At 57.4% G+C, this 25485-nt stretch overlaps 1 protein-coding gene across 1 annotated transcript in view; it reads left to right on the forward strand.

The window, feature by feature from the left end:
• Positions 1-6016: 6016 nt before the first annotated feature.
• The window catches only part of ARHGEF17 (Rho guanine nucleotide exchange factor 17), a 66220-nt gene continuing 46751 nt past the window's right edge, over positions 6017-25485 (forward strand). The window contains exon 1 of the mRNA XM_054164492.1: positions 6017-8992. Within this exon, the coding sequence (XP_054020467.1) occupies positions 6017-8992 (2976 nt within the window). The remainder of the gene's footprint in view (positions 8993-25485) is intronic.

A 25485-nucleotide genomic window follows, 5' to 3' on the forward strand; every position in this document is an offset into this window, starting at 1 on the left:
ATGGTGCCAGCCATGGGGCATCTCCCACCTCTCTGGGCAACCTGGGTCAAGGTCTTGCCACCTCAGCATAAAGCATTTCTTCCTTCTATCCCAGTCTGAATCTCCCTCTTTGAGTGTCAAACCATCACCCCTTGTCCTTGTCCCAACAGGCCCTGCTCTGAAGTCTGTCCCCAGGTTTCTTCTCTGCCTCTTCAAGTCCTGCAAGGCCACCAGAAGGTCTCCCTGGAGCCTTCTCTTCTCCAGGCTGCACAACCCCAACTCTCCCAGCCTGGCCTCCAGGCAGAGGGCTTCCAGCCCTCCCAGCATGGCTGTGGCCTCCTCTGGCCCTGCTCCAGCAGGTCCCTGTCTGTGCTCCAGAGCTGCCCCAGCACTGCAGGTGGGGGCTGAGCAGAGCAGAGCAGAGCAGAGCAGAGCAGAGCACAGCACAGCACAGCACAGCACAGCACAGCACAGCACAGCAGAGGGGCAGAATCCCCTCCCTGCCCCTGCTGCCCACACTGCTGGGGATCAGCCCAGCACAGGGCTGGCTCTGGGCTGGCAGCACTTGGTGCTGGCTCATCTCCAAATTTTCACCCACCAGCACCCCCAGGTCCTGTTCCACAGGGCTGATCTCCAGCCCTTCCTCCCCCCTACTCTTTTGATACCACAGGCTGGCCCAACCCCCAGGCAGGACCTTGCATTTGGCCTTGTTGAACCTCATGAAGCTCACCTGGGGCAAACTTTCAAGCCTGTCCTGGTTGCTCTGGGTGGATCCTGTCCCTCAGGTGTGCCAGCTGCACCACTCAGCTTGGTGTCCTCTGCACACTTGTTGAAGGTGCCCTGGATCCCTGTGTCTCTGTCCCTGTCTTTGTCACAGGCTGTCTGTCCCCAGTGATCCTGTCTGGGTTGATTTAAGCCACCTGCTTCAGCTCTCCAGTGATGAACATCTCTCCACCTTGGCTGGCTGCACACAACTTCATCCCAGCTTGCTCCCTGCAAGCCCACAGCCTCCTCCTCAGGTCTCAGACACACAAAACCCTTCAGCAGCATCCAGGTTTGGTAGTGCCAGCATTGCTCCTTGCTGTCACAGGGATGAAGGAGGGTGCCCAAGGCGGTCATCAACCCTTGGATGATGCTCAAAGACCTCAACATCGTGGCAGAGTGAAATGGAGAGGGATCTTGCAATGATGTTAACTCATGTCCTGATGGGGAGGACCATGCATGGTGACAATGACTTTGGCTTGAGGCACAGCATGTGATGGAGGACTCAAAGCCAGCCCTGGGCTTTCCCTTGGCTGGATCTCATCCACATCAATATCTCCTTAAATGTTGTTGTTTTGGCTGAGGTTTTTTTTTTGGGGGGGAGGGGAGGTAAAGGGGAGGGTAAAATGTTGGATGGGCTGTGAGAGGGGTGGCCAGTGGGACAATCCCAGCTTGGTGTCCCCATCTCTTGAGACACAAAGGGAAGGTGACACCACAAGGGTGAGACACCAAGGCCACACCATCCAGACCCAGGAGAGGGCGCAAAGCATTTAGGTTTGGAGAAGAGCAGCTGCAGGGTGGGATGCAGGAGCCCTGCTCTGTCACACCGCCCTCTGCCTCGAAGCTGAAGAAGGAAAGGTCCCTGCTGTGCCCACTGCCTGGACCCTGCTCCTCTGGAGCTCACCACGGTACTGGTGGTCCTGAATGTTGATGCTGAGGGTGAGGAGAACCTGGCCCAGGTTGCCCAGAGAGGTGGGGGATGGCCCATGGCTGGAACCAGCCCAGGTCAGATTGTTTGAGGCTCTGGGCAACCTGGTTCTGGTTGGGGCTGTCCCTGCTGGCTGCAGGGGGGTTGGACAGGATGGGCTTGGAAGGTGCCTCCCCAGGATTCTGTCTGGAACAAGTCTGTTAAAAATGATGGAGTTGGAAGGGAGCTCTGGAGCTCAGCCAGGCCAACCCCTCCCTGCTCCAGCAGGGCACCCCCAGCAGCTTGCCCAGGAGCACCATGGCCAGGGGGGGTTGGAAGCTCTCCACACAAGGAGACTCCACAACCTCTCTGGGCAGCCTGCTCCAGGCCTCCAGCACCCTCACAACAAACAACTTTCTCCTCCTCTTCAGGTGGCACCTCCTGGCTGCCAGTTTGTGCCTCTTGGCCTGTCCCTGGGCACCACTGAGAAGATCCCAGCCCCATCCTCATGGGATGAAGTGGTTGACCAAAAAGTAGGCACAGTAAAGCTTTGAGGGGAAGAACAAAACTAAATATACAGCTCCTCAAAGGGCTGCTGGTGGCTGCAGGGACAGTGTGGGCTTGGCAGGTGGCCCCAGGACACTGAAATGAGGTGGAATCACCAGGTTTGGATGTGTTGAAGTGTAGGAGGCACATGAAGCTCACTCTGGGTCTGACCATGTCCTGCATGGCCTTGGGATTCTGTCAGCAGTTCCCTTGGTACCACCATGCCCAGAAACCAGGTTGATGGACACCTCAGAGATGAAGTGGGTGCTTCACAACATTTCTGTCACTGGTGAGATGCTCAACACCAGCAGCTCCTATGGCCCCCCAAAAAGGAACCAAAACCCCATCCTGAGCTCCAGCTGACCTCAGGGACATCATGGGGATGAGGATGAAATGTGTGGCTCTTCCTAATACCCCATCCTGAGCTCCAGCTGACCTCAGGGACATCATGGGGATGAGGATGAAATGTGTGGCTCTTCCTATTACCCCATCCTGAGCTCCAGCTGACCTCAGGGACATCATGGGGATGAGGATGAAATGTGTGGCTCTTCCTATTACCCCATCCTGAGCTCCAGCTGACCTCAGGGACATCATGGGGATGAGGATGAAATGTGTGGCTCTTCCTATTACCCCATCCTGAGCTCCAGCTGACCTCAGGGACATCGTGGGGATGAGGATGAAATGTGTGGCTCTTCCTAATACCCCATCCTGAGCTCCAGCTGACCTCAGGGACATCGTGGGGATGAGGATGAAATGTGTGGCTCTTCCTAACACCCCATCCTGAGCTCCAGCTGACCTCAGGGACATCATGGGGATGAGGATGAAATGTGTGGACCTTCCTAATACCCCATCCTGAGCTCCAGCTGACCTCAGGGACATCATGGGGATGAGGATGAAATGTGTGGACCTTCCTAATACCCCATCCTGAGCTCCAGCTGACCTCAGGGACATCATGGGGATGAGGATGAAATGTGTGGCTCTTCCTAATACCCCATCCTGAGCTCCAGCTGACCTCAGGGACATCATGAGGGTGAGGATGAAATGTGTGGCTCTTCCTAATACCCCATCCTGAGCTCCAGCTGACCTCAGGGACATCATGAGGATGAAATGTGTGGCTCTTCCTAAAATCCCTCAGCTCCAGCTGACCCCAGGGATATCATGGGGCCATCATCCTTAGAGCCAGGAGGCCCCCAGCCCTGGGGAAGCCCTGGGGAGGAGGGTGGAAAGGAGAGCTGGAGAAGGAATAGCAGCCAGGGTGAGTACCTCTGAAGACATCACTGGAGGCACTTTTTAGGTTCTAAAAAAGGCATTTATGGGAGTGCTGGATTTGTGTTTAATCACCACCAGACATTTGGGGGGTTTTTTTATGCCCCTGGGACAGAGCCAGAGATATCCTTTACGTGGCCAAGACACCTCTCAGGCCCCATCCATGCTGCCAAAGCCCCAAGTTCAAGCCTTCAACCATCCCAGCAATGTTCCACCTTCTTCATTTTTCACATCCCTGGTGATAAATCTTGGGTGGGTGGTGGGGGGGAGGAGAAAAAAAAAGGAGGAAAAAAAAAAGGGGGTTATGGGATGGAAATAGCAAGTGCTGACAGGAGATGCTAAAAGCCCACGAGGAAGTCTGTTGGTGCAGGCAGCTCTTGGCAAGTTGGGAAGAAGGTGTTTTGGTCTTCCTGGAGATGAGGTACAAAAAGCAAGGGCTGGAGGAATCCAGAGCAAAAGGGAAGGATCTCATGCTGGGCTCCAAATACCTGCTGATTTATCCTGGTTTCCCCTAAAGGAAAAATAAAAGATGAGGGGAGATGGAGAGAAGGGGGTGAAGGATGCATGGGGGGGCATGAAGGATGTGGAGGGGGTGAAGGATGCTGAGGAGGAGGAAAGATGTGGAGGGAGATAGAGGGAAGAGGAGGAAAGATGTGGAGGGAGATAGAGGGAAGAGGATGAAGGATGTGGGGGGCAGCTGGAGGGAAAAGGGGGTTGAAGGTGGCAGGGAGAGTTGGAAAGGAGGGGATGAAAGATGGGGGGAGATGGAGGGAAGGGGATGAAGGATGTGGAGGGGAGGATGAAGCATGGGGAGAGAAAGGGATGAAGAATGCAGGGAGAGAGATGAAGGATATGGGGGGTGTGAAGGATGTGGAGGGGGATGAAGGATGTGGGGGGAGATGGAAGGAAGAGGATGAAGGATGTGGGGGAAGATGGAGGGAAGGGACTGAAGGATGTGGGGGGAGATAGAGGGAAGGGACTGAAAGGTGATGGAAAGGATTAAGGATGTGGGGGAAGATGGAGGGAAGGGACTGAAGGATAGGGTGAGTATGAAGGATAAAGGGGGATGAAGATTGCAGGGGAAGGTGGAAGTTTGGGGATGAATGAGGGAGATGGAAAGAAAGGGATGAAGGATGGGGGGGTTGAAGGATACAAGGGGGAGGATGGAGGATGAAGGAAAAGGTGAAGGATTAGGGTGGGTGTGAAGGATGCAGGGAGGGAATGAAGGATGTGGGGGGAGATGGAGGGAAGGGGTGAAGGATGTGTGGGGTGTGAAGGGGGGGTTGTTAAGGATGTGAAGGGTGGTGGAGGATGAGAGGGGAGTGTGAAGGATGCTGGGGGGATGATGGATATGGGGGGAGATGGAAGGAAGGGGATGAAGGATATTGGGGGGGATGAAGAGGAGTGTTAAGGATGTGGAGGGGTGATAACGATGCAGGGAGGGATGAAAAATGGGGGGGATGGAGGTAAAGGATAGAGGGGGGAATGAAAGATGTGAGGGGGATTGAAGGATGTGGGGAGGGCACAAAGGATGGGGGGGTGAAGGAAGAGGGGGGTGAAGGATGGGGAGGGTAAAGATGAGAAGGGTAAAGATGAGGGGGACTGAAGGATGAGGAGTTGGTAACAGAAGGACAAAGAGGGGTGAAGGATGAGGGGGTGAAAGATGAGGGGGGTAAAGATGAGGGAGGGTGAAGGATAAGGAGGGGTCTGACATATAAGGGGGGGCTGAAGGCCAAGGGGGTAAAAGATGAAGGGAGTAAAGGTGTGGGGGCAAAGGGGGCATGAAGGACAAGCTAAAATATGAGGGGGGTCTGAAGGATGAGAGGAGGGGTGAAGAATGAGGAGGTTAAAAGATGAGGGAAGATGGGGGGGTGAAAGATAAGGAGGGGGTAAAAGTTTAGGGGGGGGCTGAAGGATGAGAGGAGGTGAGGAAAAGGGTGAAGGATGAGGAAGAGGGCGAAGGATGCTAAGCGGGGGGGGGGATACTGGGGTGCTTCTACTTGGTTTGGGAAGCTTGTGGGCACCTCTGTATCCAGCTTCTTCTCCCACCCCTCCCCCTTTCCCTCTCCCCCCCCCCCCAAACAAACCCCCCACCCCCCAACCAACAAAAGCAAAACAAAACAAAAACAACCGAGGATTGGGGGGGGGAGGGAAGTGGGAAAATAATTAAATAATTTAAAAGTCAAGCACAAACCCTTCCCCCCCCCCCCTCCTCCGCAGCACCAAACCACGCCTCCGGGGAGGAAAGTTTATTTGAATGCAACAAATAAAAAAGCAAAGGGGAGGGAGGAAGGGAGGGAGGGAGGCAGGCAGGCAGGCAGGGCGGGGGAGGGAAGGTTGCGGGGAGGAGGAAAAGCCCAGAAAAAAAAAAAAAAGAGAGAGAGAAAGGAAAAAAAAAAAAAGAGAGAGAGAGAGAGAAAACAAAGCGGGAGGGATGAAGCCCGCTGGCAGCCCGGAGGAGGAGCGGGGCCGGGCGGTGCCTGCGGCGGGGCCGGGGCTCGCCGGGGCCGGGGGGAGGGTGGAGGAGGCGGCGGCGGGGCTGGGGGGGGGCAGACAATGGCGGAGGGGGGCAGCGATCGGGGGGTAACGGCGGGTCGGTGGTTGTTGCCCGCCTCTTCCACGCCTTCCTCCACCTCCTCCTCCTCCTCCTCCTCCTCCTCCTTCTTCTTCTTCCCGGGTAGGAAAGTTTCGGCGGAGCAAGCCCCGGGCCGGGTTTTCAGCAGCCTGGCTCCATCGGTACGGCAACTTTCGCTTCGTTTCAGCGAACCGGAGCCAACGGGCCCGGTTCATGCCGGGGTTCAATCATCGTCTCCGTTTTTACCGTCGCCACCGTCGTTGTCATCGCCGTCGCCGTCGTCGCCGGGCCCGGGGTTAAACGAGGAGCCACCGCCTTGGCCCAGCGTCCCGGCGATGCGGAAACTCTTTGGGGAAAGCTGCCGCCAACCTACCGGGGGTGGAGGTGGAACCAGCAATGGTGGTGGGACGACGGCCGGGCTGGGAAACGGCAACGGGATTGGGAGCGGAGGAACCGGCAACGGAAGAGTTCCTCCACCTCCTCCACCCCGCAGCCGTGTCCCGCACCCGGTTCTTCTTCGTTCTCCCCGCGGAGCTCCGCCGGAGCCCGGCCCGCATTCCTGGCATAACTCGACTCGACCGCAACCACCCTCTTCCTCCTCCCCATCACCCCGCGCCAACAACGGGGAAGACGAACCGGCAGCATCCCGCTCTCCCCGCGCTTCTTCGGGCAGCGAAGGCGAAGGGCCAAGCGCCGTTCACCGGCACCGAGCCGCCCGGAAGAAGAAGAGAGAAGAAGAGAGCGGCGGCTGGGAGAGCCCGGCCGATGGTTGTGAGGCTGAAGGCTGGGGAAGGGTTGTCCCCCCTCGGCATCCTCTACCCGCGGTGGCCCGGGTCTCTAAGGTGAACATCCTGCCCTTCGGCAGCCCCGGCGGGTCGCGGGGCGGCAGTCGTTATTCCAGCACGGAGACGCTGAAGGAAGAGGAACAGTTTGGGATCTGTTGGCCCAACCCGGGGCGGACTCTCCAGGCGAGCTTCGGGGTTTATCGGTCGCCCAGTTTTGGGGCGAGCGATGGCCTGGCGTGGGGACAGCCCGCGGTCCGTGCCCGTCCCAAGCTGCCTCAGGGCACGGCCAAGGCGAAACCGGACTTAGGGAATGAGAGCCTGCGGCAGCCGGGGCTGGAAGGGGAGCAGGCCAAGCACCGCAAGTCCTTGTCCAACCCTGACATCGCCACCGAGACCCTGACGCTCCTCAGCTTCCTCAAATCGGACCTCTCAGAGCTGAAGGTGAAGAAGAAAGGAGTGAGGGTCGGCCTGGAGGCTGGCTCTGATGGCTGCTCCAGCACCTCCAACCCTTTGCCGGGCAGCCGCGGTGCCGCTCAGCCCCACAGCCGCTGGGCGCCAGGCGAGCGGCCGACCCTCAAGGACCTGACGGCCACTTTGCGTCGGGCCAAGTCCTTCACCTGCTCTGAAAAATCAGCGACACGGAGGCTGCTCCTGCAGGGCAACATGAAGCAGAGCTCCTCCGAGCTCCTCCTGGCCACCACTGATGGCCAGGAGCAGGTGGCTTCGGATGAGGGACAGCGGGGGGATGAGGATGTGCTCCCCATGGTCGTCCAGGATCAGTACATCCAGGAGGCCAGGCAGGTCTTCGAGAAGATCAGCAGGATGGGTTCTCAGCAGGATTATGGCTTCACAGCTGAGCAGAAGGACAGCGGAGGTGTGGAGAGCGATGAGGTGGTGGCACTGGCAGGGACAACGGACGTGACCCTTCGGGAAGGGGTGGAAAGCAGGCAGCGTTTGAAAGAAGAGGAGCTGGAGGAGAACCTTGCTCGCAGGAAATCCACAGAGGAGCTGTCAGCTCATGACTTGAATGTGACTGACGAGGGCATCGTCACAGAGCCAGAACCCCCGGGGATGCCCTTCCAAGACCCGCACGAAGCCGTGGGCACCTGGACGCTGCCCAGCACTGGGCCCTCGGCCTGTGGCATTGAAACGCTGCTGCCCGCCGGGGCGGTCGAAGACCTCCCGGCTGGCAGACCCGAGGCCCCCAGCACCCCTGGCAGCTTGCGGCGTCGCCGCAAGTTCCCCTCGGCAGGCGCCAATGGGACAGAGGGCGGCGAGGCCGGCGCCGAGCCCTACCGCTCCCTGAGCGACCCCATGCCCCACCGGAGGCGCTCGGTGCCAGAGGAGGCGAAGAATTTCTCCGTCGACAGTAACCTCCTGGGCTCACTGGGTGCCAAGGCAGGCATCCCCCAGCCCGCCACCGTGGCGGGCAGCGCGGGCAGCGGGGGCAGCGACCTGTCGCTGGGCAGTGAGGGGCCGCGGGACTACCACAGCCTCCTCCAAACCATCGTCGGCCAGCCGGGCGCCATGGCCAAGCTGAGCGACGAGAAGGGCAACGGCAAGGCCGGCATCAAGAAGAAATCGCTGAGCGACCCCAGCCGCCGCGGGGAGCTGGCGGCCGGCTCCTTCCAAGGGCCCGGTGAGGCCATCAGTGAGCTGGAGGCTGGCATCCCCCCCTCCAGCAGCGAACCTATCCTCTCAGCACAGCCAGCGGCGCTGGGCGCTGGCCGCAGCTACAGCTTCGACCCCCAGCTGGCAGATGTCCTGTCCCCTCGCCTGGCCCGGCGCAGCTCCAAGAAGCGCTCCAACCGCGCGGCTCACCAGGAGAACCAACCCCCTCCGGCACCTGCCCTCGGCACCAAGGGCCGCCCGGGCAGCGCCAAGCACGTGCGGCACACCAGCGAGCCTGCCACCTTCCTCCCCATTGCTGGCCCCGAGCAGCTCGGCCCCTCCAGCCACCACAGCCACCACCTCACCGCGCCTGCCGCCGGCCACTCGCCCAGCAAATCCTTCCCTAGCCTTCAGCCTCCCTCTCTGGAGGATGTCACCAAGCGCTACATGCTGGCCCTCAACTCGGGGGACGCGTCCCCAGCTCCCGGGGACAGGCCTCGTTCTCCGCCCGCGGCCCCAGCCCCGCGGCTGGCCCCGGGACCCAGGACCAAGCCGCAAGTGGTGAGTACCCAAAGCCGCTTCCGTTCGGTCCGTGGTGGACGTGACCCCTCCAGAGCAGTGGTGACCTCGAGGGGGCTTCACGTGACCCTCGCCGGGGACAGATTCCCACCCACGGATGTGCTGCCAGATGGCCAAGAGCTTTCCCAGCCTTTCCCTGTGGTCCCAAGGGGATCATCCTAGGAGCATAGGATGTTAAGGGTTGGAAGGGACCTTTGGAGATCACCAAGTCCAACCCCCCTGCCAGAGCAGCGCCGTAGAATCTAGCACAGGTCGCACAGGAACACATCCAGATGGGGCTTGAAAGTCCCCAGGGAAGAGCTCTTGTTTGTAGGAAGAACTCCTCCAACAAAAAGGCAATTTCGGGGGTGGGAGGAAGCAGTTTTGGGGGTTTCAATAGGACTAAATGTGGTCCCAGGGAGGTGGTGGAAGCCTCATCCCTGGAGGTTTTGAAGGCCAGGCTGGATGTGGCTGTGAGCAACCTGATCTGGTGTGAGGTGTCCCTGGCCATGGCAGGGGGTTTGGGACTAGATGATTCCTGAGGTCCCTTCCAACCCTAACCATTCTATGATTCTATGCTATGATTCCATGGAAAGTGGTTTTCTCTTCTGAATTGTTATTTGTCTGTAGAGTTTGCTGAGGGAGGTAGTGGAGTCACCATCCCTGGGGGTGTTCAAGAGACGTGCAGAGATGGCACTTTGGGACGTGGTTTAAGGGCCGTGCTGGTGTGAGGTTGATGATGTTTGGACTCAATGATCTTGGAGGTCTTTTCCAACCCAAACGACTCCGTGATTTCCCAGCAATGCTGTGTAAAGTCCTGCTAAACTGCTGTGCTCTTGGCCAGCCCTCAGATGCTCCCCCCCAAAATGGTGTTTTCCTCAGTGGGGAGATCTTGAGCTCTCCTTTTCCTTGGGATTCCCCACGTCAAGCACAGCACTTAGCATTTTCCTGCCCCCAAAAGCTCATCATCCTTCCTCTTGGGTCCATAAGTTTTGCCCTGCTGGTGGCGTGGGAAAAGCAGGGGGCGGGGGTGGGGAGGGAAGTATTCACACAGGAAGTTCCACCTCAACATGAGGAGAAGCTTCTTTACTGGGAGGGTGATGGGACCCTGGAGCAGGCTGCCCGGAGAGGTTGTGGAGCCTCCTTCTCTGGAGGCTTTCCAAACCCTCCTGGATGTGCTCCTGTGTGGCCTGCCCTGGGTGACCCTGCTTTGGCAGGGGGGTTGGACTGGGTGATCTCCAGAGATCCCTTCCAGCCCTCTGCACTGAAGACAGACACAGAGAGTTGGGGTTGTGCAGTCTGGAGAAGAGAGGGCTCCCAGGAGACCTTCTTGTGGCCTTCCAGTGTCTGAAGGGGACTAGAGGAAAGCTGGGGAGGGACTTTTGAGGGTGTCAGGGCTGTGGGGGAATGGAACAAAACCAGAAGTGGGTAGATTCAGATTGGATGTTAGGAAGAAGTTCTTGCCCATGAGGGTGGTGAGAGCCTGGCACAGGTTGCCCAGGGAGGTGGTGGAAGCCTCATCCCTGGAGGTTTTGAAGGCCAGGCTGGAGGTGGCTGTGAGCAACCTGCTGTAGTGTGAGGTGTCCCTGCCCATGGCAGGGGGTTGGTGCTGGCTGATCCTTGAGGTCCCTTCCGATGCTGACAATTCTGTGATTCTCTGATAAGGTTCTCTGTTGTCCCTAAACCAACGAACGATGCTTGGGGGTTGATCTGCTCTGGTTGCATGCTTTAGGGGTCTGCCCCGGGGGGGCTCTTTTTGGCATTGCCAGGGTTTTTGGGGGGGAGGAGGGGAGGCTGTTGTTTGAGGATGGGCTGGGGTGTTCTCATCCCTCCGGGTGTTTGTGCCGGGAAGGGCTTGGAAGCGTCACCTCCTGCGGCACAGCAGTGCTGGCACCCACAGGGCTTTTAATAGCTCCAGGCAAAGCCCAGAAATACCAATTCCCGGGGGGGGGGGGGGAGGCGGGTGGATGAGCTGCGAGCTTGCGGGAACGGGGCTGGCAGGGCTCTCTCCCTCCCTCTCTCTCGCCCTGCTTCCATGCCGATTTAAGAGTTGGGGCTGGACCGTTCCCTTCCAGCCCCCGCCAGCAGCCAAGCGTGAAGTCCCCAGGCTGAGCCCGGTGCTGTAACCCTTGCTGGTCAGGGTAGAGTGAGTTGGAGCAAGGGATATTTGCCTTTGAGTGCTTCCAAAATCCAGTTCCCTGCAGCATTATTCCCACAGGATATTCTGCTGGGGTCCTACATCCTTGGAGTACTAACCCCCCAAGATGTTCTCTTGGGGCCCTGCATCCCCACAGCATCATTTCCCCCCAAGATATTCTCCTAGATTCCTGCATCCCCATAGCATCATTCCAAGATCTTCTCTTGGAATCCAGCATCCCTTCTGCATTAAACCCCCAAGGTACTCTCCTGGGGTCCTGCATTCCCCACAGCATCATTCCAAGATATTCTCCTGGGATAGTGCATTCCCACAGCATCATTCCCTGTAAGATATTCTCCTGGAATCTGGCATCCCTACAGCCTCATTGCCCTCAAGATGTTCTCCTGAGATCCAGGATCCCTGCAACATCTTATCCCCAAAATATTCTCCTGGGATACAGCATCCCTGTAGTGTCATCCCCCCCAAGATGTTCTCCTGGGCTCTGGCAACCTCACAGCATCATTCCCCCCAGGGTGTCCTCCTGGGCTCTGGCAACCTCACAGCATCATTCCCCCCAAGATGTTCTCTTGGGGTCTGGCAACCTCACAGCATCATCCCCCCCAAGATGTTCTCCTGGGCTCTGGCAACCTCACAGCATCATTCCCCCCAGGGTGTCCTCCTGGAGTCTGGCAACCTCACAGCATCATTCCCCCCAAGGTGTTCTCTTGGGGTCTGGCAACCTCACAGCATCATTCCCCCCAGGATGTTCTCCTGGGGTTTGGCATCTTCACAGCATCATTCTCAGCTGTTCTTTTGGGGTCCATCATCCCTGATCATGCTTTTTTTTCCCCCTCAAGATGTTCTCCTGGAAGCCAGCATCCCTGTAGTATCCTTTCTCCGAGATGTTCTCCTGGGGGTGCTCTTGGCTTCTTCAGAAGACATCCTTGGGAAGAAATTTGGGGTGAAATTGTGCAGCATTTTGTCCCAACCCTCTCCAGTCAGGGGGTGAAAAGTGCTGCTGAAGCATCAAGCGTTAGAATTAAGCAGGGCAGTGAGGAACCACCTGGCAGGTGGCACCCTGGGGGACATTGGCAGGTCCTCAAGGCAAGGCAGTGCATCCAGTGGCCTTTATTCTAAGCAAATCTCTCTTACTAAATTATTAAGAGGTTTATTTTAGGTGTGGTTTACATTAATCATTGATCAAGAGGGATTTTCACTCAGCTAGCTCCTGGGGACCATACCCTGGGGACAGTGTCCACACCAGGGTGGCTTCAGGATCAGGGATGCTTTGCTGACCTCACACACCCAAACCCTGAGCACTTCAGGATGGTTTCAGGTGGCTTTTTAGCAACTCCAGCACTGGTTGCTGGCAACTGGGAGCCCACTTTGGCCAAGCATCACCTTGGGGACATGTCCTATCCCATGGTGGCTCCAGGATCAAGGTGGCTTCAGGATCAAGGATGCTTTGCTCACCCCACACCCTGATCACTTCAGGATGGTTTCAGGTGGCTTTTTAGCAACTCCAGCACTGGTTGCTGGCAAGTGGGACCCCACTTTGGCCAAGCATCACACTGGGGACATGGCTTACCCCATGGTGGCTGCAGGATCAAAGTGGCTTCAGGATCAGGGATGCTTTGCTGACCTCACACCCTGATCACTTCAGGATGGTTTCAGGTGGCTTTTTAGCAACTCCAGCACTGGTTGCTGGCAAGTGGGACCCCACTTTGGCCAAGCATCACACTGGGGACATGGCTTACCCCATGGTGGCTGCAGGATCAAGGTGGCTTCAGGATCAGGGATGCTTTGCTGACCTCACACCCTGATCACTTCAGGATGGTTTCAGGTGGCTTTTTAGCAACTCCAGCACTGGTTGCTGGCAACTGGGACCCCACTTCGGCCAAGCATCACCTTGGGGACATGGCATACCCCATGGTGGCTCCAGGACCAAGGTGGCTTCAGGATCAAGGATGCTTTCTTGACCCCAAACCCTGAACAGTTTAGGATGGTTTCAGGTGGCTTTTTAGCAACTCCAGCACTGGTTGCTGGCAACTGGGAGCCAAATTTGGCCAAGCATCACCTTGGGGACATGGCATACCCCGTGGTGGCTTCAGGATCAAGGATACTTTGCTCACCCCACACCCTGATCACTTTAGGATGGTTTCAGGTGGCTTTTTAGCAACTCCAGTACTGGTTTCTGGCAACTGGAAGCCAAATTTGGCCAAGCGTCACCTTGGGGACATGGCATACCCCGTGGTGGCTCCAAGATCAAGGTGGCTTCAGGATAGAGGATGCTTTGCTGCCCCCCCACCCCAACACACCCCCAAACCCTGATCACTTTAGGATGGTTTCTGGCTAGTGGGAGCCCAGTTTGGGCAAGCATCCCCCCGGGGCTGGCCTTTGGGGATGCTGCTGCTCACCTTGCTTGAACCCAGCGGAGAGGGTGCGAATTTTCCCTTTTAAGGGCAAGGCTGCAGCTGGATCTTCAAATCTCTCTCCTGCCTTTGAATTTCTTTGTGCTGCAGCCATAACATAGCTGAAACCAGTGGGGGGGAGGTTATTTCTCTCTCTCTCTCTCTCTCTTTTTAATTCTTTTCTGATTTATGATATAGTGGAGCTGGGATGTTTTATTTCAGATGGCACCAGCCTTGCAACTGGGAGAGGGGAAGGAGGAGGAGGAGAAGGAGGACCAAGCCCTGCAAGGGAGTTGCTTTCATTATAAGCAAGGGCATGGAGGGAGCAGATATAACTTGGCACCAGGCTGGCTGACTGGGAGCAGAGATTGTTGTGCTCCTTGACCAACAGAGAAGAAATGAGGGTGACTTTTTTGTTTATTAAGGGTCTTTTTGCCCCCCTCAATTCCCTGACTCAGTGGAGAGGGACAGTGTCACATCTGCCTGGGGGAAATGGTCATGGTTGCCTGGGGGTTTTGGGGTGTTGGAGCATCTCTCCTGCAGCATGGTGGTGATGGTCCAGGCTGGCCAGAGAGGTTGTGTGTGAAAGCCTCCTCCCCTGGAGGCTTTCAGGACCCATCTGGATGTGTTCCTGTGTGACCTGCCCTGTCTGACCCTGCTTTGGCAGGGGCATTGGACTCAATGATCTTCACAGGTCCTTTCCAATTCCTACTGTTCCATGATTCTCTCATTCTGTATTCTTGCTCCCCCCTCAAGATGTTCTCCTGGGATCTAGCATCCCTGTAGCATCATTCCTCCCAGATACTCCCTTGGGATTCAGCATCTCTGCAGTTTTACCCCTCCAAGATACTCTCCTGGAATCTGCTATCTTCATAGCATCATTCCAAAGTGTTCCCTTGGGTTCCAGCATCCCTGCCACATCACCCCCTCTCAAGATATGCTCCTGGGGTCTGGAATCCCTTCAGTTTTACCCCTCCAAGATACTCTCCTGGGATCTGCTATCTTCATAGCATCATTCCAAAGTGTTCCCTTGGGTTCCAGCATCCCTGCCACATCATCCCCCTCAAGATATGCTCCTGGGGTCTGGAATCCCTTCAGTTCTACCCCTCCAAGATACTCTCCTGGGGTCTGGCATCTTCACAGAATCATTCCTCCCACCATGTTCCCCTGGGATCTGGCATCCTCGCAGCGTCATTCCCCCAGGATATTCTCCAAGCCCCCCATGGTTTGCTGCTGGCTCTGGCAGTGGATTTGGCTCATCCCAGCTGGGAGAGGTAACGTGGTGTTCTCCCTCAGCAGTAGGACAGTTTGTCCTGGGTGTTTTCCAGAGATCCTCTGTGGGGCTGGAGCTGGACGAGCTGTCCTGGGTGCAGAAGATCTCCTTCACCCTGTGCCTGCTGCTGGGCATGAGGCTTTCAGTTCCCTGGGAGCCAGCAGCAGCTCCACAGCCATGGGGACCATGGGATGAAGGAGTATTTTCAGAAAAGCAAGAAAAATTCCTCCCCCCAAACCCTCAAGATAGAGAAATTTTCCTGCCAGGATGGGCAGTTTTCCCCTGGGATGAGCAGCACAGCCATGCAGCAAGCCTGGTTTTGAGCAAGGCTGAACTGTGGGATGGGTCTGGGATGGATTTGGGATCCGTTTGCTGCTCAGGGAAGGAATGAGTGGCATGCCAGGCTGACAGCTCCTTGGATTTTTCTTCTCCACATGACTGATTCTTGAACCTGGAGTTACACCTGGGAAAGAACAAGCCCAGGGAGCAGTATAGGTTGGGGACTGAGCTGCTGGAGAGCAAGGAAGGGGAAAAGGACCTGGGGGTCCTGGTGGATGGGAGGTTGACCATGAGCCAGCAATGTGCTCCTGTGGCTAAGAAGGCCAAAGCCATCCTGGGGTGGATTAGAAGGGCTGTGGTCAGTAGATCCAGAGAGATTCTCCTCCCCCTCTAGTCTGCCCTGCTGAGGCCACTTCTGGAATATTGTGTCCAGTTCTGGGCCTCTCAGTTCAGGGAGGACCTCAGGGAACTGCTTGGAAGAGTCCAGCACAGAGCCACAAAGATGCTGAAGGCAGTGGAACATCTTCCTGCTGGGGAGAGCCTGAGGGAGCTGAGGGCTCTGTAGCTTGGAGAGGAGGAGCCTGAGAGGTGACCTCATTGCTGTTGATAAAGATGTGCAGGGTGAGTGCCAAGAGGCTGGAGCCAGGCTCTGCTGCGTGATGCCCAATGCCAGCACAAGAGGCAATGGTGGGAGCTGAGGCATAGGAAGTTCCATGGAAAGAGGAGGAAGAATTATTTCCCTGTGAGGGTGACAGAAGCCTGGAACAGGCTGCCCAGGGGGGTTGTGGAGTCTCCCACTCTGGAGATGTTCAAGACCTGTCTGGATGTGTTCCTGTGTGACCTGCTCTAGGTGCTCCTGCTCTGACGGTGGGGGGAGGGGCTTGGGCTTGGATGATCTTAGGAGGTCCCTTCCAACCCCCTAACACTCTGTGATTCTGTGATGATGATTCTGTGTGACTCCAACCCAGGATGGAAAATGGGGCATGTCCACTGCCCAGGCTTTTGTTTGTTGACTTAGCAGCAGTTGGATTAAACAGGAAAAATACTGATTTAAATATAGCACCTCCGAGGGAGCTGAGGAGCCGTGGGAACGTGGCCCCCGCTGCCCCCACCCCTCCCCACCCCCACCCCCTGCCTTCTCCACCTGCTGCTCCCCAAGCAGGGTGGCTGCACCCTAAAAAACCCTCATCAGGGCTGAAGGGGGGATCCCCAGAGGGGAACAGCGGGGTCATATTCCCAGGGATGCTGGCGTAAAACCCTCCCCTGAGCTCACTCCTGGCGTGGCTCAGCCTCCACAAGCTCCTCCTCGCTTTGGGGACAGCTCAAGGGCCAGATAGAACCATAGAATTGTCAGGGTTGGAAGGGACCTCAAGGAGCAGCCAGTTCCAACCCCCCTGCCATGGCCAGGGACACCTCACACTACAGCAGGTTGCTCACAGCCACCTCCAGGGATGAGGCTTCCACCACCTCCCTGGGCAACCTGTGCCAGGCTTTCACCACCCTCATGGGGAAGAGCTTCTTCCTCACATCCAATCTGAATCTACCCAGTTCTATTTTTTTTCCATCCCCCCAGTCCTATCCTTCCCTGACACCCTCAGAAGTCCCTCCCCAGCTTTCCTGTAGCCCCCTGCAGATCCTGGAAGGCCACAATGAGGTCTCCTGGGAGCCTTCTCCTCTCCAGACTGCACAACCCCAACTCCCTCAGTCTGTCTCCATAGCAGAGCAGCTCCAGCCCTCTGCTCATCCTCATGGCCCTGCTCTGGACACCTTCCAGCACCTCCAGATCCTTCCTGGCACAGAGGCTCCAGAACTGGACACAGAGCTCCAGCTGTGGTCTCAGCAGAGTGGAGCAGAGGGGCAGAATCCCCTCCCTGGCCCTGCTGGCCACACTTCTCTTGCTGCAGCCCAGGCTGTGCTTGGCTCTCTGGGCTGCAAGTGCTCCCTGCTGGCTCCTGTTGAGCTTCTCCTCCCCCAGCACCCCCAAGGCCTTTTCTCCAGGGCTGCTCTTGAGCCAGTCCCTGCCCAGCCCCTATCAGTGCCTGGCATTGCCCTGACCCAGCTGCAGGACCTTGCCCTTGGTCTGGTTGAACCGCATGAGGTCGTCCTGGGCAGAGCTCTGCAGCCTGTCCAGGTCCCTCTGGATGGATTCCTTCCCTCCAGCCTGTCTGCTGCACCACACAGCTTGGTGTTGTCAGCAAACCTGCTGAGGCTGCACTCAGTGCCCTGTCCCTGTCACCTTTGGCAGCAGCCCTCAAGCCAGTTCTTTATCCACTGAATGCTCCAGCCATGGAACCCACCCTGCACCAGTATGGAGACCAGGAGGTAGTGTGGGACAGTGGCGAAGGCTTTGCTCAGATCCATGCACTCAGTGGCTCAGATGTTCCTTGGGCAAAGTTTGGCATCTTTGGACCTCTTTATCCCTCCATTCCTTTTCCACAAGTCCCCACAGAAGCTGGGCTTGGGGCCATGGCTGGGAGTTACTTTGCAGCGTTGCTTGGGAGTCCCTCATCAAAACCTTTGCTGGGGGGAGGATGGGCTTGGGGATGGGCAGATCTTGGCTTCCCTCTCCCACTTTGCCCAGTCTTTAGGCACCTGGCTCTGCCATGCTCAGTGGAATGCTGGGGAGGGGGGAATCTGAGGCACCCAGGCAGCCCCTGCTGCCCCTGAGAGGGAGGTGGGAGGGAATGAGGAGAAGTTGAAAGACATCAGGGGGGACCCAGAAGTGCTGCTTCATATGAGGAGCACAAATCATCCCTGGCACCTGGCACCACCAGCATGGGGTCAAGCAGCATGGTTGAGGTGGGGGGAGGGGTGAACCACCCTAAATACCCTGAACTCTGCCCATTCTTTGCCCCTTTCTTGCCCCACTTCCAGCATCTCCTTTACCTCTGCCCATGTTTTGCCACTTTCTTTCCCCACTTCCAGCATCTCCTTTACCTCTGCCCATTCTTTGCCCCTTTCTTGCCCCACTTCCAGCATCTCCTTCAGCTCTGCCCATTCTTTGCCCCTTTCTTTCCCCACTTCCAGCATCTCCTTTACCTCTGCCCATTCTTTGCCCCTTTCTTTCCCCACTTCCAGCATCTCCTTTACCTCTGCCCATGTTTTGCCCCTTTCTTGCCCCACTTCCAGCATCTCCTTCAGCTCTGCCCATTCTTTGCCCCTTTCTTGCCCCACTTCCAGCATCTCCTTCAGCTCTGCCCATTCTTTGCCCCTTTCTTTCCCCACTTCCAGCATCTCCTTTACCTCTGCCCATTCTTTGCCCCTTTCTTTCCCCACTTCCAGCATCTCCTTTACCTCTGCCCATGTTTTGCCCCTTTCTTGCCCCACTTCCAGCATCTCCTTCAGCTCTGCCCATTCTTTGCCCCTTTCTTGCCCCACTTCCAGCATCTCCTTCAGCTCTGCCCATTCTTTGCCCCTTTCTTTCCCCACTTCCAGCATCTCCTTTACCTCTGCCCATGTTTTGCCCCTTTCTTTCCCCACTTCCAGCATCTCCTTTACCTCTGCCCATTCTTTGCCCCTTTCTTGCCCCACTTCCAGCATCTCCTTTACCTCTGCCCATTCTTTGCCTCTTTCTTTCCCCACTTCCAGCATCTCCTTTACCTCTGCCCATTCTTTGCCCCTTTCTTTCCCCACTTCCAGCATCTCCTTTACCTCTGCCCATGTTTTGCCCCTTTCTTTCCCCACTTCCAGCATCTCCTTTACCTCTGCCCATGTTTTGCCCCTTTCTTTCCCCACTTCCAGCATCTCCTTTACCTCTGCCCATTCTTTGCCCCTTTCTTTCCCCACTTCCAGCATCTCCTTTACCTCTGCCCATGTTTTGCCTCTTTCTTTCCCCACTTCCAGCATCTCCTTTAACTCTGCCCATTTTTTGCCCCTTCCCTTCTCCAGTGCCAAAATTCCATCACCCAAATCCTCTTCATCTGCCAATTTCTGCCCACTCCTGTGCTCCTTGTCCCTTAGCCCTGGTCCCTGCCCCCACTTCAGTAAAAACCTTCTCACTAATCAAGCACCAAAGCTCCCAACAGAGGCCCAGGACCAGCCAGGATGCTTCTCCTTGGAGCCCTGGGGGAGTGGGAGGTGCCCTGGGGTGGGGGTCTGTGGGGCAGGATTTGGCCCTGGAGCGAGAGGGGTTATGCTGGTGCTGAGCTGGGGGCTGGCCTTGGCCCGTGGCCACCTGGCCCAAAGGTCAGGTTCCTGGCAGGGTGCCAGGGCTGCAGGGAGGGTGGGAGGCTGGCACCAGCTCAGCCTGAGCTTCACTCCCAGTCTGGGGAGAGCCCCCGGGTCCTGCATGGGTGCTGGGGTGGACATGCAGGGGTGCACAAGGAGGTTCCTGGTGCTGGGGTATCCATGCAGGGGTGCACAAGGAGGTCACCAGTGCTGGGGTGCCCATGCAGGGGTGCACAAGGAGGTTCCTGGTGCTGGGTGGACATGCAGGGGTGCACAACCAGGTTCCTGGTGCTGGGGTGCCCATGCTGGGGTGCACAAGGAGGTTCCTGGTGCTGGGGTGGTCATGCAGGGGTGCACAAGGAGGTTTCTGATGCTGGAGTGGACATGCAGGGGTGCACAAGGAGGTTCCTGGTGCTGGGGTGCCCATGCTGGGGTGCATGGAGAGGTTCCTGGTGCTGGGGTGGTCATGCAGGGGTGCATGGGGAGGTCCCTGGTGCTGGGGTATCCATGCAGGAGTGCATGGAGAGGTTCCTGGTGCTGGGGTGGACATGCAGGAGTGCACAAGGAGGTCCCTGGTGGTTGTGGAAGGGTGCACAGGGAGGTTGGTGGCCCTGGCCTGGGCATACTCAAGGAGATCTCTGGTGTTGGGGTGCAGGGCCAGGTCTGGAGAGAGGTGGATGGAGATAGATAAATGAATGGAGCTGGAATGGATTGAGATGGATGGATGGAGATAGATGGAGATGGATATTTCTATCTATCTCCATCCATCCATCTCCATCTATCTCCATCCATCCACCTCCATTAATTTATCCATCTCCATCTACCCATCTCCATCCAGCCCCATCCACCCATCTCCATCTATATCCATCCATCCATCCATCCATCCATCCATCCATCCATCCATCCATCCACCTCCATTAATTTATCCATCTCCATCTACTCATCTCCATCCATCCACCTCCATCCAGCCCCATCCACCCAACTCCATATATCCATCCATCCATCCATCCCCTCTCCACCCATCTCCATCCATCTCACCTCCTCTCATCTCCATACCCCTCCATCCCTTTCCATCCACCTCCATCCATCTCCCTCCACCTCCACTCATCTCCATCTACCTTCCTACATCTCTTCTCATCCCCACCCATCTCCATCCACCTCCCTCCATCTCCATCTCCTCCCATCTCCCTCCACCCATCTCCATCCATCTCTTCCCATCTCCACCCCTTTATATTCCTCTCCATCCCTCTCCATCCACCTCCATCCACCTCCATCCACCTCCACCCATCTCCATCCTTCTCCTCCCATCTCCACTCATCTCTATCCACCACCCATGTCCTCTCATCTCCATCCATCTCTTCCCATCTCTACCCCTTTCCATCCATCTCCTCCCATCTCCTTCCATCTCCATCCATCTCCTTCCATCCACCTCCACCCATCTCCATCCATCTCTTCCCATCTCTACCCCTTTCCATCCACCTCCTTCCATCCACCTCCACCCATGTCCATCCATCTCTTCCCATCTCTACCCCTCTCCATCCACCTCCTTCCATCCACCTCCACCCATGTCCATCCATCTCTTCCCATCTCTACCCCTTTCCATCCATCTTCTCCCATCTCCTTCCATCTCCTTCCACCCATCTCCACCCATCTCCATCCATCTCTTCCCATCTCTACCCCTCTCCATCCATCTCCTCCCATCTCCTTCCATCTCCATCCATCTCCTTCCATCCACCTCCACCCACCTCCATCCATCTCTTCCCATCTCCACCCCTCTCCATCCATCTCCTCCCATCTCCTTCCATCTTCTCCCATCCATCTCCTCCCATCTCCTTCCATCTCCATCCACCTCCTTCCATCCACCTCCACCCATGTCCATCCATCTCTTCCCATCTCTACCCCTTTCCATCCATCTCCTCCCATCTCCTTCCATCTTCTCCCATCCATCTCCTCCCATCTCATTCCATCTCCATCCACCTCCTTCCATCCACCTCCACCCATCTCCATCCATCTCTTCCCATCTCCACCCATCTCCATCCACCTCCATCCAGCCATCCTCCTCCTCCCATCCCCACCACCCACCCAAGACAACAGGTCCCCCAGGGCACGGTTTCCAGCGTGACCATGCTCCATCTCCTAGGAACATCTCTTCTTGAAGGCCTCGAGCCTGGCTTGCACAGACACAACCCACTGAAGCCAACCTCTTGTGCTTCCCACCATGGATTTTCCAACCCAGGATGTGTCCAGAGGGGGGAAAAAAAACCCAAACCCAAACACTTCCCTCCCCCCCCTTTCCCTCAGCGTTGCTCTGTGTAAGGTTCTGGATGGTGGGTCCCGGTGGGGCTGTTTCTCCAGGCTCTCTCCTTGGTTTCCATGGAGAGGTTGGGTGAGGAATTTGGAAGGCAATGGCTGCAGGAGATGAACTTTGCTCTAAAAATAGTTTTGTTTGCTTTTTGGGTCTTTGGGAACTGTGGCCAGGCCAATTGGGAGGAGGGGAGGGGAGGAGGGGGGGAGGCAGGACAAAAAAAATCAGCATCTGGGTTAAAAATATTCCAATGACTCTCTCCTCCTGGAAGCTCCTGGTGGAGCTGCTCAGCTTCCACAGGCTGCTCCCAGTCTGCCCAGTTCCTCTCCATGCTCAATGTTGCTCCATGACCACCACTCCACTCCTGCTTGTCCTCCTTCTGCCTTACACAGCTGAGGTGTGGAAGGGTTGCTGGCAGGGTTTCTGTGCCCCCCCCCCCCCCCCCCCATGTCCTCTGATGTCTCACAGACCCTTTTTGGCCACCACCACTTTCCAACCCCCCCAGTGGAGCCCCACTAGGGACACCTCTGCGTGGAGGTGTTGTGGTAGTAGCCACCACCAGGTTTGCTCTGGAGGAGGCACCAGCCCAGTGTGGGGATGGGCACCATCAGGTCCCCCCCAGGGAGAAGCCCAGCGTGGGGACAGCCTCCACTGTCATACCCCCTGTGGAGGAGCCATGGCAAGGGGATGGCCAGGGCCCCCAGCAGGGAGCCACCATCTTCATAGGAGGACAGCAGCCAGCAGCTCTCTTCTGGAGGAGCTTTCATCCTGATGTGGGGACAGCCAGCGCTAGGTCCCACCTCTAGGAGCCACCAGCACCACTCTGGAGGAGCCACCATCCTGATGTGGGGATCAGCACCACCAGCACCACTCTGGAGGAGCCACCATCCTGACATGGGGATCAGCACCACCAGCAGCACTCTGGAGGAGCCACCACCCTGATGTGGGGATCAGCACTACCAGCACCACTCTGGAGGAGCCACCATCCTGACATGGGGATCAGCACTACCAGCACCACTCTGGAGGAGCCACCACCCTGACATGGGGATCAGCACCACCAGCACCACTCTGGAGGAGCTACCACCCTGATGTGGGGATCAGCACCACCAGCAGCACTCTGGAGGAGCCACCACCCTGACATGGGGATCAGCACCACCAGCACCACTCTGGAGGAGCTACCACCCTGATGTGGGGATCAGCACCACCAGCAGCACTCTGGAGGAGCCACCATCCTGATGTGGGGATCAGCACTACCAGCACCACTCTGGAGGCTCCACCACCTTGATGTGGGGATCAGCACCACCAGCAGCACTCTGGAGGCTCCACCATCCTGATGTGGGGATCAACACCACCAGCACCACTCTGGAGGAGCCACCATCCTGATGTGGGGATCAGCACCACCAGCAGCACTCTGGAGGCTCCACCATCCTGATGTGGGGATCAACACCACCAGCACCACTCTGGAGGAGCTACCACCCTGACATGGGGATCAGCACCACCAGCACCACTCTGGAGGAGCCACCATCCTGACATGGGGATCAGCACCACCAGCACCACTCTGGAGGAGCCACCATCCTGACATGGGGATCAGCACCACCAGCAGCACTCTGGAGGCTCCACCATCCTGACGTGGGGATCAGCACCACCAGCACCACTCTGGAGGAGCCACCACCCTGACGTGGGGATCAGCACCACCAGCACCACTCTGGAGGCTCCACCACCCTGACGTGGGGATCAGCACCACCAGCACCACTCTGGAGGCTCCACCATCCTGACATGGGGATCAGCACCACCAGCACCACTCTGGAGGCTCCACCACCCTGACGTGGGGATCAGCACCACCAGCACCACTCTGGAGGCTCCACCATCCTGATGTGGGGATCAGCACCACCAGCACCACTCTGGAGGAGCCACCATCCTGACATGGGGATCAGCACCACCAGCACCACTCTGGAGGCTCCACCACCTTGATGTGGGGATCAGCACCACCAGCACCACTCTGGAGGAGCCACCATCCTGACATGGGGATCAGCACCACCAGCAGCACTCTGGAGGCTCCACCATCCTGATGTGGGGATCAACACCACCAGCACCACTCTGGAGGAGCTACCACCCTGACATGGGGATCAGCACCACCAGCAGCACTCTGGAGGCTCCACCATCCTGGTGTGGGGATCAGCACCACCAGCACCACTCTGGAGGCTCCACAACCTTGATGTGGGGATCAGCACCACCAGCAGCACTCTGGAGGCTCCACCATCCTGATGTGGGGATCAACACCACCAGCACCACTCTGGAGGAGCTACCACCCTGACATGGGGATCAGCACCACCAGCACCACTCTGGAGGAGCTACCACCCTGACATGGGGATCAGCACCACCAGCAGCACTCTGGAGGCTCCACCATCCTGGTGTGGGGATCAGCACCACCAGCAGCACCCTGGAGGCTCCACCACCCTGATGTAGAGATTCCCACCACCAGCTGCCATCTGGAGGAGCCACCATCCTCACTTGTGGATTGCCATTTCCAGGTTCTCCAGGAAGGATTCACTACCCCAACACATGGAGAGCCACCATGAGCTCCCCTCCAGAAGAACAACCACCTCAGCATGGAGACTCCCAACATCTCAGCATGGTTCCTGGGGCTGGAGAACATTTCCCTGGTGGTGCTGTGGAGTTCCTATTTGTGCCTGCCTGTTCCCAAGGCCTCCTGTCCTCTCCAAGAAAAACAAGGAGGGAGTTGTTTGCCTGGGAAGATTGGCATCTCCTAGCCCTGGATATGGTTTCCTGCTTTTTTTAGCTGGAGGAGCAGCAGCAGCCTCCTTGGCCTGCCCTGATTTGGCATCTTCCTCCTTGCTGCTTTGCTGCTGCCTTGGGGTTTTTTTTTCCCCCCTCTCCCTCCCTGCCTTTCTGGAAGGCTTTCATCCTGACCCCTCTCCCAGCAGAACCTCTGCTGCTGGCAGGAGGGCATCACTTTGGAGCTTCTCTTTCTCTTGGGCTGTTGGTTTGGGGTGTTTTTGGGGTGGGTTTTTTCTGGTTGCCCCCCTTCCCTCCCAAAGCCTGGTGAGATGGGATGTAGATGGCTCAGAGCCTCAGTGAGCGGAGAGGGGACTCAGCCCTTGGACATCCAACCCCAGTGCAGGTCAGTAGCTGCTGAAATGCCTCTTTTGTTGTTGTCCTGGCCCTCCCCCCATTCCCATCCTGCCCACCCCAGAGTGCCACAGGGACAATGAGGTGGCAGGGAAGGCGTCCCCTGGCCCTGCCGTGACGTGTGGGATGGGGGCGTTGCTGGGGAGGGCTCTGCTTGTGCCTCTGGTGCCCCCTCCCAACAGCTTCTCTGCTGCCCCAGCTGCAGCTCTGCTGGGGGAGGACATCCACACAGCTGCAGGGCTGGGAGCCCCTGGGGGATGCTGGGGATGGAGGCTGTGGTGGGCACAAGGAGGGTGCTGCAGACAGGCTGCTGCCAAGAGCGTGGATCCGGTCTAGGGCGGTGGGGGGTGGGCATGAGAGGGGGCAGGGTAGGGCTGGTTGGGGTTCCTGGCTGTCCATCAGCTTCTGGGCACCCAGGGACTCTTGGGCACCTGTTGGCTTCTGGGTGCCCATCAGCTCCTGGCTATCCATCAGCTCCTGGCTGTCCATCAGCTCCTGGCTGTCCATCAGCTCCTGGCTGTCCATGAGCTCCTGGGTGCCCATCAGCTCCTGGGTATCCATCAGCTCCTGGCTGTCCATCAGCTCCTGGATGCCCATCAGCTCCTGGATGCCCATCAGCTCCTGGATGTCCATCAGCTCCTGGATGCCCATCAGCTCCTGGATGCCTATCAGCTCCTGGCTGTCCATCAGCTCCTGGCTGGTTGTATGTTTGTGGGTGACCATGGACTCCTGGTATTCTCTGGCTCCTGGGTGCCCATCAGCTCGTGGGTATCC

The sequence above is a fragment of the Dryobates pubescens genome, chromosome 10 (assembly GCF_014839835.1).
Source record: "Dryobates pubescens isolate bDryPub1 chromosome 10, bDryPub1.pri, whole genome shotgun sequence".
NCBI lineage: Eukaryota > Metazoa > Chordata > Aves > Piciformes > Picidae > Dryobates > Dryobates pubescens.